Source organism: Mustela erminea, chromosome 6, assembly GCF_009829155.1.
Source record: "Mustela erminea isolate mMusErm1 chromosome 6, mMusErm1.Pri, whole genome shotgun sequence".
In the NCBI taxonomy this organism is placed as follows: Eukaryota; Metazoa; Chordata; class Mammalia; order Carnivora; family Mustelidae; genus Mustela; species Mustela erminea.
Window position 1 is genome coordinate 100,993,630 of NC_045619.1, and position 17,347 is coordinate 101,010,976.

At 38.3% G+C, this 17,347-nt stretch overlaps 1 protein-coding gene across 2 annotated transcripts; it reads right to left on the bottom strand.

Moving 5' to 3' along the window:
* Positions 1-15,340: 15,340 nt before the first annotated feature.
* On the bottom strand, positions 15,341-16,616 carry LOC116592505. 2 transcript variants are annotated; one of them, XM_032345688.1, is made up of 2 exons: positions 16,589-16,616; positions 15,341-16,235 (listed from the first exon to the last, which is right to left on the bottom strand). In XM_032345688.1, the coding sequence occupies exon 2, from the start codon at positions 16,225-16,227 to the stop codon at positions 15,508-15,510; it is 720 nt and encodes a 239-aa protein (XP_032201579.1). In that variant the 5' UTR covers positions 16,228-16,235; positions 16,589-16,616; the 3' UTR covers positions 15,341-15,507. The 2 variants fall into 2 exon arrangements, with proteins under 2 accessions (XP_032201579.1, XP_032201580.1); XM_032345689.1 differs by lacking the exon at positions 16,589-16,616 and having other exon boundaries at positions 15,341-16,106; positions 16,203-16,427.
* Between the last annotated feature and the right edge of the window lie 731 nt (positions 16,617-17,347).

Sequence of the window (17,347 nt, forward strand, 5' to 3'; positions counted from 1 at the left end):
TTGTGATCTCTCTCTCTCTCTGTGTCAAATAAATAAATAAAATATTTTAAAAACAAAAACAAAACAGGAAATGCTTTTTTCTTTCCGGTCTAAGACAGACTATGAAAAAAAGTCGTGTATTGAAAAGATTAAAAAGCCAGATAAATAAAAAGTGCCTTTACCAGATAAAAATGGATTTTTTAAGAGTCTGTAAATGCCAAACAACAGCAGAATGAAGAGAATCAGATGAGTTCATCTCAGAGAATCTGGAGGAGGAAAACAAAGAAAAACTTAAATAACGACAATGACAAATGACACCTTGATGAAAAGCAATAATTAGGTTATTGACAGTAATCATATTCCATCGAATGCAATTTTGGAACCTGGCATTCTTTTGTATAATTGCCATGATTTCCTTCAGCACCCTATTTTCAAAAACCTCATGAAGGCACTCATGCTTCTGTCCTTGACTTTGGTTCTCATTTGAGAAAAGGGAGAGTGTCAACAGGTATTTCCATTTTGACACAGCTTAACTTACAAATATAATGGAATATAACCAATAAAAAGGTGCATATGTGTTAGAAAAAGTATGTGTAACCACTTAAAGTTAGGACTATGACTTCCTTTTAGATATTCTTCCCAAATATGGATGGTGTCTAATCAACTTACCATTGTTTTTTTTGTGTTAGGGCTTGAGCTTTCAGAAAACCCTCTGCAAAACCAGTTTTAAATGCATCTTGGTGAGCTTCAGGTATATTTTTGGTTTTCATGAGTTTGTCCAAACTCTCAACATCTGATCCCCTGTCCCGCAACAGGAACTCCTTAATACACAAACAAGGCATCAGTACTAACTTATTATATAGATAACACTGCCCAATAATATAATGATCACTTACAAAAAAATCCTTTCAAAAATTCTAGAATTTCTAGTTTTTGTTGACCATCAGAAGAATTACACTAAGACTCAAAAATAAATTACTTATTCAATGGCAAGTAAACTAACTCTGGAACTTACACTTGATCCATCGATTAATAAAGAAACTGTCTGTAAGAACACTATACTGGAAACAGTAGGTCGCATGTGGACTTAGGGTTCCAATGGTTTGATGACCACACTCCTTTATCTCTACTAGAGGAAAAACCTCATTAACTTATTAAATGTTTACTGAGTACCTTTTACAAACTTGGACTTGTATAGATTGTGAAAATGTAAAGATAAATAACCAATGATCAGAATGTTCTCAGTCTACTGGGGAGAGATAAACAAATAACTAATTTTTTGAAATCATTTTGATATTATGTTAGAAGTTCTAGGTCTGGGAGCACCTGGGTGGTTAAGCAACCGACTTTTGGTTTTAGGTCAGGTCATCATCTCAGAGTCATGGGATCAAGCCCAACATCAGGCTCTAAGCTCAGCAAGGAGTCTGCTGAAGATTCTTTCCCCTCTTTCCCTCCCCTATCCTGCTCCTCCTCTGGTCGCATGCATTCCCTCTCTCAAATAAAGAAGATCTTAAAAAGAAAAAAAAAAAAGAGGTTCTAGGTCTGGTGGTAAAATAAATGCTACCTCAGAAGTCAAGAGAGGCATCACAGAGAATAGGATTTCTAAACCACAGGGAACATTAAGCATAAACAATCTGACAGAACCATGAAATAACAGGCTTTAGCACTCAGGAACTGCAAGTGATCTTGTATGACAGGACTTTAAATGCCAAGAAACAAGCGGAGTAGAGGTTGGGGGGGGGTGCCGTATTTAAAGATGAGAACAGAAAGATAGTTGGCAGAGGCCAAATGGATACTATAGCAGGAAACTGACAAGAAAGCAGGGGAATACAATTATTACATTAAAACATTTTAGACAGATGGTGGGTTGGTTGCAGTCTGGAGAGGATGGAGTCTGGAGAACTAGCCTGCAGCTCAGAGCTTTCTACATTGCCTCTCTGCCATGCTCACCATGTCTCTCATCTGCAGACTAGTTCCCATGTTACAAGCTGGCTGCAGCCTTCTCAGGACCCCATTCAGACACAACAGCATTGAGCAGAAGGAGGGAGACTGCTTATCCACATGCCTATGATGACAAGAGAAGAGCCTTTTCTCCAAGAACACTCAAAGGCCTCTCATATGCAGTGACATGCCCGTATCAGATTCAATGACAAGGGAACTGGGTCACAATGACTGGCTTAGATCCATTAGAATTTCTTGCTGGGGTCTGGATACTGTATCTTTCTCAAGGCACATGAGTTAGGGTTACACACTGGAACGCAATAAAGGTTCTACATCCCAAGAAAAGGTGGGAACAGCTTTTAGGTAAGCAAACAAGATTTTTATTTCGAGTAACACTTCTGGAAACTTTTTCATGCTTCCCAATATGTATGGAAGAACACCAATTGCAACTGTCCACAGCCAATCTCAGACCACCTTGACTATCCTATAATGCTATCTCAACCCAGGAACAGTGTGAGACTTCATCTGAAATTAACTTGCTCCATTTAGTCTGCTTTTTGTGTGGCTAGAGAGGAAATAAGGTGGGAGCAACATCTATTTCTTCTGAGAAATTGGGCTACTCTATCCACAACCTCCTCTGAAAGAACATACACAGTAGCCTGCTACATCCCTTTCATGTATGCCATTGAAGTTTCTGCTGGCCGCTTCAAAACAATGCTCAAGACAGCCCAAACCTAACAGTAATCACACACCGCTTTCTTTTAGATAGAAAAGTAAGTTGTAAAGCAGTATAAGCAATCTTTCATCTAACAACTATTTATTGAGCTCCTATTACATTCTCTTGCCTGGGACTATGGAATTAATGATTGGCAGACATAAATCATGACCTCGTAGGGAAGACAGGCATTATTGGCTAAGAATAATAATAGAAGCAAATGTAAAATTATCAGTGATAGGAGCCAAGAAAGAGCTGCAAGGCAGGTCCACGAAGGCAGGCTTGAGGAGCTAAAGCTTGAGCTTATATTGCGGGAAGATAGGAGACAACTTGGTATGTAGTGGAGAGGTAGAAGAGTAGTCCAGATAGGAGAAGCCTCATGTAAGAAGATTCTGTGTCAAGAGAGAACATGGCCAGAGAGGTCAGAGCATAGAGGAGTGAGGGAGGTGGTGCAGGAGAAATCCAGAGTCTGAGGGAGGAGCCAGATCATACAGGCACTGGTGATGTATGTTTAGAAATAGAGTCTCTATCCTCAACATAAAGGGGAATTTCTGTAGTGTCTTGTCCAATCAGTGGTATCAATAGATTCTTATTTGAAAGGGTTATTCTGCCAGAGTGAAGGTCAGATTGCATACAAGAAAGCCATTTTTAAGGCTAATAATGCAGTATTCCACATTTTTAAAAAATGTTGTTCAGACTATGGTGGAAACTGACAGAAGAAGATGTTTCGAAGGTAAAAATTTCAGAATTCAGTGGTTAGGATGAGAGATAAACTAGCCTGTCCAAATGAATGGTGGTGCCAGTCAAGGAACAGGGAACATAGAAATAGGACTTGGAGTAGAGTGGATATCCAAAATACATAAAGATCTCATACAACTCAATAGCCAAGCAAAACAAAACACAGTCTGATTTTACAATGAGTAGAGGCTCTGAATAGACATTTTTCCAAAGAAGACATACAGATGGCCAACAGGTTGGACACAAAAGATGTTGGACATCATTCATCATCAAGGAAGTTCCAATATACGTGCTAACTTTTCAGACATTGTGCCTCATTAACCCACTAAGAATGGATTATTGTCTATCTCATTTCCTTAAGACCCATAGGACAATTAACAGGGTAGAAATTATTCCCTAAAGTCAGACTTCTTACCTGGTTTTTGGTTCATAACCATGCAGTCAGAACCTTTCTTTCCACAGCTTTGCTGTCAAAGTAAATGTTAAATACACTGAGAATGTTGTGTAAAATAGTGTAGAAACTGTCATTGTAAGACTATGATCAATTCTCTCAAATTAAAGCAATCTAGTTTTCATAGTCGGGGGCAAGGGGACATTTTATTATTAGTCTGTTTCCAAGTTTTCCACAAGAAAAGCACAGTTATCATGTTAATATAATGGGTTGACCCTTTATAAAATAAACTTAGCCTTAAGTCCTTTGGAACAGTTCTAACACTTGTAAACTAATGTGGAAAGCGATTATAACAGACACACATCATCAATGCCATCTTATCATTCCTGGGACCTATCCCAAACTCGCCAGGGCTTAGAGTCTCAAAAGTTCAACTTCAAGTTATTTCAAGGCAACATCACAAAAAATGTGTGACTATGGAATGTTTAGCCAAAATCTATTCTGTAGTCATTTTGAGAAATCTATTTATAGGGTAATCTAGAAAAAACTAGCAGGGAGCAATCAGATACAATCTGCTTTGATTCTTGGTCTTGGCCATTCAAACTCACAAATGCATTATAATTCTGGTAACGAAGACAAGACCTAACATAGCCAGATCTTAAAGCATGTAAATAGATTTGTGTTATTTATTGCATTTTAGTTGCTAGTTTATACTCATTTATGTGACTTTGTATGAGAAAATGCTCATAAAATTGCCAGTATGAGGTTTTGAGTTTGAAACTCCATAGTTTAACATTTGTGGACAAAATTACTGCAGTACCCCAGCTTATTCATGAGTAACTCTCTCCACATTAAAGCTTTGTTATAAGTGACGTATATTAGAAATCTTATTCCACCTACAAATTCTTATTTAATGCCGTAATTCTAGCCTTATAATCTACGAGCCTGTATTTGAGGGAAAGTTATAACCAGATGTCCCCAAACAGCTTGTAATCTTTAAAAAAAGAAAACATTAAAAATGAAAAACAACAGTGTCAAACTTTTAAAAATAGGAAACTGGTGCCATCTTGTGGTTATGAAGAAGTAAAAATAAAAATTTTATCTCACTTTTTCAATATATTAAAGAATCACTGCCAAAATCAGGCTCTCCTTAAACAATAGTTTCCTTCAGTGTTCTGAAATTCTCAGATAAAACCTATTTATTCCTCCTTTAGAATATTGTTCATGTGGAGGGTTTTCCTTGACAATCAGACTTATTGCTATCTCAGCCAGGAAAATCTAATTTCCTGAAAAAATAGTTTCCATGATTATACTTTGATTTTGAATCAGAGATACATCTTAATTCTGAATGCTAAGGTAATTCATTCATGGAAAAGAACTTCAAAACATTTTTTAGGCATTAACATGGTAATTAGCAAATGTCTTTGAGAGATGATTCCAAGCATTCGAAACAACATATGACTTGATTTTTGAAGAGTCCATGATAGTATAGGTTGACTTCCAGAAAACATTATGCTATAAGAAGTGTTAAAATCCTTCTTCCCAGAAATGTCTGGAGTGACCAAAGAAATAAAGTGAGCATGAACCAAAATGTCATCCCAAATGCCCCACATCTTATAGACTAGACCAAAGGAAAATGCCATGAGGTAACTAACAAGCATCCTTACTTTAAATACAAAATGGTGCCATGGAAAGCAGAAGCAGGCCTTCTCCTGCATTATAAATGCAATCTGGTACTTCACATCAGTCCATGAAAGACTAAAGGCATAGCCCATAAGCAATAATATTTGGGTGGTCTGTGTTTATACTAACATATAGGACCTCCTAGTGTAAGTTGATATAGTAATTTAAATAGTTTATGTTTAAATTTAATAATATGCCTCAATAAGAAAATAAGAAGTCTGCTTCTCCCTCTCCCACTTTGCCTGCTTCTGTTCCTGCTCTTGCTGTCTCTTTCAGTCAAATAAATAAATAAATAAATAAAATATTAAAAAAAAAAAAGAAGAAACACATTTGTACTTTATAAAACTAGAAAGTAAATATACGGGGTGCCTGGGTCTCTCAGTTAGTTAAGCATTTGCCTTTTTAGCTCAGGTCATGATCTCAGGGTCCTAGGATCTAGCCCCACATAGGGCTCCCTTCTCAACCAGGAGCCTGCTTCTTTCTCTCCCTCGGCCCAACCCCCACCAGTCATCTGCTCTCTTTCTCTCTCTCAAATAAATAAATAAAATCTTTTTTTAAAGTAAACATACAAATTTGCACTATTTGCCTGATGGAGTTATTGAAAGGAACAATGAGAATAGAAATAGTAGCAGACTTAAAGGATGATTGTGGAGCTGACCACAGCAGGAAGAAAAGAAAAAAAGTGAAGAATGAAAGAGCCAGGGAGGGCAGAGAGAAGGAGGGCAAAAAGGTATTACGTAAGCATAGGGTAAAATCGGTAAAATCGTTGTTTGATGATCACATGTGGCTGAGCAAATTAAAGAGTAGTAACAATAAAAGCCAACATTTGTTGAACACTCACCATATGCCAGGTAGAATGTGAAATTCTGACTCTGTAATATTTAATCATCTTTGAAAAAGAAAAAAAAGTAGGTGAGCTTCCTAACACTACTAGAATTAGATGGCTAGATGGGATTTTTTGCAGAATTTTTCTCTAACTTCAAAATTCCAGAGATGGCTTTTAATGTATATGACATTCTGCTTCAAAACCTTGCATTGTGTCTGTACATTAACTAAACAAAACAAATATGCCATACTTTTTAAAAAGGAGACACTGAAACATTTTTAAATGTTCTAAAGACAGGATAAAATGGCCATATACGCACAAATTTTTGAAATCTCTTTCTTTCTTTATTTATTTTAGAGAGAGAGAGTGCGTGTGCGTGCAAACAGGAGGAGGGGCAGAAGGAGAGGAAAGGAGAGAGAGAATCTCAAGCAGACTTTCCACTGAGCATGGAACCTGACATGGGGCCCAATTCCACAACTCATGAGATCACGACCTATGTGATGACCACCTGAGCCAAAATCAAGAGTCAGATGCTTAACCAGCTGAGCCACCCCGGCGCCCTTCTTGAAATCCCTTTTGAAATCACTCTTAAAAGTGAATGACATGAACTTAAAAAATAAACACAGTAAAGAACAGGTCTTCCATGATGAAACAAACAAACAAACAAACAAAAGGTCCAATCTTATACCACAACCTTGCACCAATTAAGATATAATGTCACAAAAGTGACTCCCTTTCCAGAGAAGAGTATGCAAAGTAGCAGCCAGTGGGAAAATTCTGGAAACACTCAGTGCTGACAGGTCAGGGCAGAAAGAGCATAGCTGGTTTCCAGCCTCTTTCCCAGGCTGGCAGGAAAGGGCTCAAGACCCACACTTGGAAAAACGACCAAATTTATCTTCCACTTTGGCCCAAGGAGAAAAAACTGCAGGGCCAAAGTCCAATCACCATTTTTACACTCCTGGCAGTGGAAGTAGCAGTGATTCAGCTAAGAGAGGAAAATCCAGAACTATTTTTTTCACATTTGAATGTCTCTGTAATCTAACTGCTTAAAAAATCTACAGCAAAAGAAATTTTCCATCTCCCAGATGGAAGAGTAAGTGATAATACAACCATCATTCCTTGTATTTTTTCTTTACCTTTGAATAGAAGACTTATTTTGTGCTGCATTTTTAAAAATTTTTATTCTAAATGTAGGTATATGATTTTTTTTAGATATCTTCTAAAAATTAGTTCATGAGGCATTATTAGCATAGAACTAATATACATTTACCATAGTGAAGAAAATATTTGTTAGAAGAAAATAACTGCCCTTCCACACTCATCTGTGGGTCTCTCTGGGACTTTCTAGGACCTTTCTTACCGCTAATAGAATTAGATTTTGCTCTACGCTCTGAAATGGGACTGAATGGTATATTAATTGAATGATCTCAGTGGTCGTTCTGAATTTAAAGATGAACGTTCACTTCTGTTCTATTTTCTCTTCCAAATTTTGCCCGGCTATATTGCCCAACATAACCTCTCAGAGTTTCCACAATGAGGTTAAATAACAACATTAAAACATTAAAATGAAATAAAATATTCCAAATTAAATTAAAATATTCCAAAAATCATATATCAACATACCGTGATACTCCTAAATTCAATTAAAAAACCCTCCCATTGTTAATTTCCCAGTGATATAATTAAAAGGTATAAATCTTAAAAAATTAAAATCCAAAATCTTTTAGTTGAAGTCCCAAAGGGCTAAAGTGTAAAGGGCTAAAATTCTGCTGTTCCTGTGCATTACGAATTCAAGAAATTAAAGTCCCAAATTTCTGTTTAAAGTCTAAATAATCATTCTCACATTCTCATCAACTGCTCATTCTGCTCAATTTGTTAGATAAATTTTCCATGTCTTCATTCTTTAAGCGGCTGCAGCCTGTACTGTCTTTCTCTAGAGTGGCTACAGTTCAGAACCTCAGATTTTGTGTCTGTTTCCTTACTTCACAGCTCATTAGCCTCACTATGAAGGATCTAAAGCATATAAAATTACACAGCAATCATTTTTCACACCTACACATTAACAAAAATAAAACAATCCCCAAATCTTAGGATAGTTAATCCAAACAGAATTATGTTCCAAATCTCAGCACTTAGTGTCATCAAAAGTCATAATAGAAACTCAAAAGTATCCGAACAGTATTTCTTTCAACTTTACTAGTCAACCTATGTTGCTTGTCTGAGGCCTATGATCATGACCCCAAAACCCAATTAGGATTGCGCAAGAATGTCCATAGTAGGGCACCTGGGTAGCTCAGTTTGTTGGGCGACTGTGTTCGGCTCAGGTCATGATCCTGGAACCCCAGGATTGAGTCCCGCATTGGGCTCACTGCTTGGTGGGGGGTCTGCTTCTCCCGCTGACCTCCTTCCTCTCATGCTCTCTCTCTCTCTCAAATAAATAAATGAAATCTTTGGAAAAAAAAAAAAAAGAATGTTCATAACGTTATGCATAACAGCCAAAAAAAATGCAAAAAATCCAGGGGTGCCTGGGTGGCTCAGTTGTACTCAACTCTTGCTTTTGGCTAAGGTCCTGGTCTCAGGATCACTCCACTGAGCTCTGCTAGGCTATGCACTCAGCAGGGAGTATGCTTCTCTCCTTCCCCCTCCGCCACTGCCCCTCCCCGCTGATGTCTCTTTCTCAAATACATAAATAAATAAATGTCTAAAAAGAAATGTAAACAATCCAATGCCAACAACTGATGAGTGGATAAACAAATGTGGCACATCTATGCAATGAAAAATTATTCTGCTAAAAACTAATGGGAGCTGCTACATGTTACGATAAGGATGAACCTTGAAAATATTATCCTGATGTGAAAGAAGTCAGTCACAAAGGCTACACACTGTATGATTCCATTTATATGAACTATCTAGAATTGGCAAATCTGTAGAGATAAAAAGAAGATTAGTGATTACCATGTAGTGAAGGTGGAGAGAAATGTGACTGACTGCTAATAGATGTGGGGTTTCTTTTTGGTGTGATGGAAATATTCTGGAATTTGTTACTGGTTTTAGCTAATGGTAAACAGGCAATAGTGATAGTTAATATACTGAAAATCACTGATATTAAACCATGAATTTTATATATATATATATATATATATATATATATATATATATACATACACATATATGTATATATATATATCTTAATCAGGCACCTGGTGGCTCAGTCATTTTTAATTTCAATCATTTTATTTTTTAAATTTTAATTCCAGTGTAATTAACATAGAGTTAAATTAGTTTCAGGTGTATAAGATAGTGATTCAACACTTCTTTTTTTTTTTTTTTTTTTAAAGATTTTATTTATTTATTTGACAGAGAGAGATTACAAGTAGGCAGAGAGGCAGAGAGAGAGAGGAGGAAGCAGGCTCCCTGCTGAGCAGAGAGCCCGATGCAGGACTCGATCCCAGGACCCTGAGATCATGACCTGAGCCGAAGGCAGCGGCTTAACCCACTGAGCCACCCAGGCGCCCAATGATTCAACACTTCTATACGTTACTCAGTGCTCATGATAAGTGCACTCTTTCTTTCCTTTTTTTTTTTAAATTTTATAAGAGCATTTTTAATCCCCTTCACCTATTTCACCCATCCCCCCACCCATCTCCCCTCTGGTGACCATCTGATTGCTCTCTATAGTTCAGAGCCTGGTTTTTGTAAATGAGTCCTTTTAAAACCCTTGAGAGAACACCTCAAAAGAGGTTGCATTTGATAATATAAGGTTTACCACTTTTGTGGGACGAGGATGTGGTAGGGGCTGGGAGTCTTTCATTTCTTTTCTCAGGGATTGTCATTTGAGATATTCCTCTCTCTCTCTCTCTCTCTCTCTCTCTTTCCTTTAAACTGGCAAGGGAAGCAGTCGGTATCAGACCCTGAGAAGCAGCTCTTCCTGTTCAGTTTCCACGTCCCCTTGAGGGCCATCTTTCTCTGTCAGTGTGGGCTCCCACGTCGTGACAGGGCCTGCATTCTTTCCCAAGAACCGGTGTTTTTGGTCCCAAGCCACAATGCAGACTGCTCCTTGTGGAACATCTTAGGTCTGTGAATCCAGCTTCCCAGGAAATGTTCATCCCCAGAATTATTTCAGCAGGAGAACCACTTTCAGCAAGTTCCTGAAATAAAGGCGCTTTTGATGAAGTGTGCCTCTAGAGGCCTTGTGGGACAAATCCCTGTGTCATTTCTACTGGAGGCCGTGCATCCTAGGGTTTGAGATGTTACAGGCTCTGGATGTCAAAGTGGGGAATGAATCTTAAAGGCTGTTTATAAACCATGTATATCCATGGCTTAGTCCCTCCATAGATTCCTCCCTTGGCTCTGAACTCAGTTCATACAGTATTAAAAGGAGTTCCCCAGGTGGGTAAGTTGGTTATGCATTTGCCTTTGGCTCAGGTCAGGATCCCAGGGTCCTGAGATGGAGTCCCTGCTCAGCTGAGAGCCAGCTTCTCCCCCTACCTTCCCCTCTGCCGGCTACTCTACCTGCTTGTGCTCTCCTTCTGTCAAATAAATAAAATCTTAGCAAATAAAATCTAAAAAAAAAAAAAAAACACACAAAAAGAGAGCAGCCAACCCACACCTGTACAAGCCCTTTACTTGCACACTAGTTATCAAGCTCACACACATGAATTAGCTGCATTAAATTCTTGGCCTGCAGACCTGGTTGAAAATCAAATTATAAAATCAGCAATTAATTTTCCCCAATCAAGATGCTCTTGTCATTTTGAGTGAATCCTTGCCTCAGATGCACTTGTTACTGAGGTTCTAATGGCCCCTTGTCTGCCCACAGTGAGATCGTAAAGCTATTAAATACAAGTGTCATTCAAAATAAAACTGTTGTAATTCAAATTCTAAAGCCAGCCCCTGCTAGGCACCATGACCACCCACCATTAGTTCAAGACCAACATCTAAAACAACCACTTCCCTGTGGTCAGAGTGGCCATAAATTACAGTGACTCACCAAAGTCAAAATTTCACATTGCCTAAGACTTTAAGTGTTTGCCAGGGACAATGAGAAGTTAGAAAGAAAAAAAATTATTACAATCTCACTGCACAAAATAGGCCACTTCAAACTCCTAAGGACATGAATTCTCTTTGCCTGGCTCTAGAGAAACCAGTCTGAATATCATTGTGTTCCTGATTCACAAACAGAAATGGATAGATTATCTGTAACTTCCTATATAACCCCAAAGCCCTCAAACCTTCACCAAACACAAAGCTCTCTCTGTAATGATCTCAATGGCTTTAAAAATAAGCGTCAAAATCCTATGCTCCAAAATGGAATATACAAAAATGGTCATAACTGTTTTCAAGTGCTTGGATGATGAATGATTTCCATTTTCTAACTTTAATTTCCAAAAATTTTTCTATGAAAGTTTCAATTATTTACACAATCAGAAAATTCCCTAACTGCCTCTGTGTAATGGAAGGTCCTGCTTTCACCTCCAGAAGCCAAGGGATGATTGGAATTCTGACACTTTCTAGAAACTGCTGCAGCCTCCTGGCATTGGAATCAGTCTGGATTTCACTGTATTACCGCTAGCCCAGGAGCCTCTATTTCTCCCATGAAGTTATGGGGTTTAACATAGAATCTATGAAATTATAAGCAAAACAAAAATAAAGCAAAGTGGCCAAATGTTTGGATTTGTCTTCATTTACCAGATAGCCAGGAAGTTCACAAAAGCCTTGACTGTCTTCCAGAGAGAGTCGTAGAGAACAGAGAACAGGACACAGTTGTACCTTCACCCACTAAACAAGTCCACAAGATGGGGCTATGATCATCTTCAATGTAGAACAATAGCTGAACTAGAAATCTCAGCAGGCGCTAAACAGATGTTTACTGTCATGGTGAAGTCTATAAAGATAAATTTTAAAGTTAAAAGAATATTTTATTAAACTAAATCGAACTCAGCATGATGAACAACATGCTGTATATGCACGTACACAGCCCAGTCCAATGTTAATCAATGTACGGATTAAAAAAAAAAGTGAGTCATCTCGCCATCACCTAGTAAGAAAAGCAGCTGAGGTAATAATTTGAAATTCCCTTCCCTCCACTGTATGGGTAAACCAGCCCTCCCTCTTCTGCAAGGGTCTTGCACGGTCCTGCTTCCAACAATACTGTCTCTTCTTCCTCATCTCCCTGTCCCTCCTCAGCTTTCCCCACCAAGCCACGGAAACTGCTTTTGCCCTCCTGTTTACGATTCAATGGGGACTTTCTTGCCCTCAACTGTATTCAATATTGATGCTACTGTCTTTCTGCCACCACATAGTCCTGGTTTCCTCCTCCCTTTTGGACAATTTCTCCCTGGTTCCTTGGCTTCCCCACTGCTGAAACAATGAGTGCTTCAGGGCTTCAGGGCTTCAGGGCTCAGTTCTGGTCCTCTTCCCTATACAAACTCTCTTCAAGTGACTTCATCTAGTTGCATAGTTGGGAGGCCATATACAGACACTGACTTATATTTCCGGGTCAGACTTTCATTCAAGTTCCAGTCTCATGGACCAAACTGCCTACTCAACACCCCCAACTGGCTGTCTATCGAGCATTTCAAAATTCCTATATCCCTAGTGGAACATTCCCTTTCTCTCTCCCTTTCCCATTTCAATATGTTCCTTTCTATTCGTCATCTCAGCAAATGATACCATCACATACTCAGCTATTCAAGACAAAACCTTGGAGTCATTTTTGATTCCCCCTGTTCCTGGGCCTCCCTGCCCAATCTAGCACTGACTAGTTGACTCAGACCTGAAAAGTTATCTTATCTCTACCCTAGTCCCACCTATCAACATACCTTCCCTGGAAAATTCCAACTGTCTTCTAAAAGGTCTTTCAATTTACATTTACATTTACATTCTGGCCTCCTTTTGTTCCAAAAGGCAAAGTTTGAAAACATAAATTCAGAAACTGTCACTCTATTGCTTAAAATCTTTCAATGGCAGGTGACTGGGTGGCTCAGTCAATCAAGTGTCTACCTTGAGCTCAAGTCATGATCCTAGGGTCCTGGGATGGAGCCGCACATCCGGCTCCCTGCTTCTCCCTCTCCTCTCTGCTTGTGCTCTATCTCTCTCTCTTTCTCAAATAAATAAATAAAATCTTAGATCCTGATTTCAGTTCTTCTGAGTTGAAAGTGAGATTGTAGGAGCACATTGTAGTTCTGTAGAATAGTACCTTTTTTAAAAGTACCTTTTATTTGTATAAATATATGTACTTTTAAAACATACAATGTTTAAAATATAACATATAACAAATAATACATTATATTATATGTATTATTTGCTATATACATACATTATGTTCTATGTTCATTTGTTATATGTTAGGTTTTGGGTGATTCTGGGTGGTTCATCACCTTATATAACAGTGAATCATCAGTCTTCTGTAACACCCAGCACTCACCACAACACATACCCTCCCCAGTGTCCATCAACCCCTCTCCCCAGCAGCCCTCAGTTTATTTCCTAAGATTAAGAGTCTTTTATGGTTTGTCTCCTTCTCTGGTTTCATCTTGTTTCATTTTTCCCTCCCTTCCCCTATGATCCTCTGTCTTGTTTCTTAAATTCCACACATCAGAGAGATCATTCGATAATTGTCTTTCTCTGATTGACTTATCTTGTTTAACATAATACCTCTAGTTCCATCCACGTCACTGCTAATGGCAAGATATGTATCCGGATTTATATATATATACACCACATCTTCTTAATCCACTGGGTTTTTTTTTTTTACACATTTAGTTCTACTATAACAAAGCAACTTATACAAATGTTTAAAACTGAACATCATCTTTCCTTTCCAGTGAAACAAAAAGAAAATTTAAAAATAAATAGGAACAAAATTACAATAGAGAATGTCAATTCCAAATATGATTCTATAGGTTCTGCTGATTCTTCCATTAAGGGGCAGGGCTCAAGTCATCATTAGGACAGAGTTTAAAAGTGTCACCTTAGACTGTAAGGATATCTGTTAAATATCACAATTAAACATGCCAAAGGAAAAACCATGTTGTCAAAATCGCTACTTATCCCACCCAAACATGTCAAAATCACTCTTTGCTGACCTACTATAACCCCATTTTTAAAAGTTTTTTGGGGGGGCACCTGAGTGGCTCAGTGGGTTAAAGCCTCTGCCTTCGGCTCAGGTCATGACCTCAGGGTCCTGGGATGGAGCCCCACATAGGGCTCTCTGCTCTGCCGTGAGCCTGCTTCCCTTCCTCTCTCTCTCTGCCTGTCTCTCTGCCTACTTGTGATCTCTGTCTGTCAAATAAATAAATAAAATCTTAAAAAAAAATAAAATAAATTTTATCTTCTTTTTTTAAAATAAGAGAAAGTAGGTAGGTACATGTTGGTGAATGTTAACTGTCCATATTCACATAGAGACACGGTATAATCTCTGAGCCCAATACAGAGGAAGGAGGAACAAAGAAACTAAAAGTCTATGTACTACTGCTCAGAGGCCTAGCACCCTCCAGCTTCTAGGAAAGGTAAAGGAGCAGAAAATTTCTCTTTTTTCCCAGAATATGGTAGTGTTGATTCCATAAATCTTTTGTTGACACAGGAAGGGATAAAAATGAATTGGAACAGAAGGAGGGAGAAATTCTTTTCCCACTCTATTCTGCTCAAGATATTTCCCTCTCCAATAAGTTGAGAACCATGGCATAAAGGGAGAGAAAGGGGAGGGCTGGGGTGGCGGGGTGATGGACATTGGGTAGGGTATGTGCTATAGTGAGGGCTGTGAATTGTGTATGACTGATGATTCACAGACCTGTACCCCTGAAGCAAATAATACATTCTATGTTAATAAAAAAAAAAAGCAGGGAAAAATGTAGACATTTTACCAAAGAAAACATAACAACAACTAATAAGCACATGAAAATGAAAAATAAAAAAAAAATTTCACCATAGACAGGATATCAAACTGCTAGGGTAAAATGCCGTCACATTCCCGCCTTTGAAATACCCTGAAACCTATTCCAATTATTCCTTTGGGAAATGAATTGATTACCCAGATGAGAAGAAAGCAGGCTTGTCCCATCTCCGAGTTTATTTTTCTAAGATAAGAATGTTCTGGGAATGTGAAAGTAGGATCCAGAATGTTTGTTTTTTGGTGTCAGACTGCTGCAGGCCTTCTCTGCCATCATTCCATGTTTTGTCATCAGTGCTGATCATTAAGGCTACTGTCAGGATTTTACAGAGTCTCTGTATGTCTCAGGTCGATTTATGTCCCATGACTATGTATGTGTTAATTGTATACAGGAAAAACATAATACAAAACATCATGATAACCACTGAGAGTGTAGCCAGAAGTATGATGGACATCATCTTTTCCTGTGTCCCCAATAGCACGCATGCATAAGGTCCATGACACATGTGGGTACTGCACTGAATGGGTTTTTTAATCAGTGGTAGGTGATAGTGAATGAGAATGACCAAGAAGATCACCTGTACAGACCACTGAATGAGAAAGTAGACAAGATACATTATCAGGAGGGGCTTCTCCCGGGATAAGTCAAAAATCTCGTCTTCCTTTGTGTGTACGTGGTGTGCGTTTCTCTCAGAGCCATGGGGTTCCTTTTCCAAAGATGCCTTCTTAAATATCTTGGTTTGCTTATGCACAGTCTGAGTGACAAAAAACTCCATCACAAAAAAAATGGAGGAAAAGGCAAAGCCAACCACATACCAAACTCCTAATACAGGCCTCGTGAAGTGATTCTCATAGCATTCTGCCAGACAGGTTTTGGAGATATTTCCATGGCACTGGAAGTCTACATCCAGGTGAAGCCAGGTGTTTTGCACTACATACACAACTGAAATATAAAGAAAAGTAATGCTGAACCACAGTGCTCGGCCTATGTAGAAGTTGGTGGGGTCTTTGCTCATCTGCAGGATGATAGGTGCCATACCCCAAAATTTAGTACTCTCGGCCATCTTGGAATCTAGGAAGACAAAAGCAAAGTTGCATCAGGGGAAAGGAATGGCTGTGTTTTAGGTCTTTTGTACAATCTCTGCTGTTCTCTTATTAGGTACTCTCTGTGAAGGTACTCAGTGGTCTTAGGTGGGAGGACAACTCCAAAGAAAGAGTATTCAAAATAAATATACCCACTTAATAATATTTCCTGTTCTTTCATTTGCTAACTTCTTCTCATTTTTCCTTGCCAATCTCTCTTCCCAACCCCATTGCATTTCCCAACCTCTTCCCACAGTTTATTAAATCCTCTGTATAGTTATCCTGGTTGCTCTCATCATAAACTCTGTGGCATTTACTTTTTTTAATAATCTGTGTACCAACCTGTGTCAACAGTACAGTTTCAACTGCCATAGAACTCCCACTGTTATCTGCATGTAAGTGCTTAAAGGTAAGTCTTCATCATTTCTCCCTGAGATGTAATTATCTGCTGGATTACCTGAACTCACGAGTATCATTTTAGGCTCTTCCTGAGGCCAACTTTCCCAAAGCCCATTACCAATTTCAAAATATGTTTCTGATGAACCAGGCAAGATGCATGGATTGTTTTTTATGGGAGAACAGCTTAAATTTCTTACTTGCATTATATTCTGCTGATCATTTGAACTTTTTATTGATTCACAGATATTTGGAGCATCAAACACAATTCTGAATATAAAAAAATGAATGAGGTAATTCTGGCCTTTAATTACTGATCTGATTTGCATTTCATTGGTGATTAATGATATTGAATATATACCTCAATACTAAAAATAAAAATACACTTAAATAAATAAAATTCTGATGGCATGAAGAGTGCATTCTTCAATAAGTTTATTGGGACTTGTGGTTTCTGTAATTCTCTATCCCTCCTATGAAAACATTTTCAGAACAAATTATTATTATAAGACTCAAACAGTCCATACTTGCTCCAGCCTTCCCTACCAAGATGACTGAGATTTTGGGGGACCTGCATCATAACTCAACTTCTTCCTTTAGTTCATCTTGTTTTTCACACCCCTGACTCTTGGCTTCCTCTCAGAGACATTAATCCTTAAAAAATATTTTGCATCCTCAATTCTGTCTCAATGTCTGCTTCTGGAA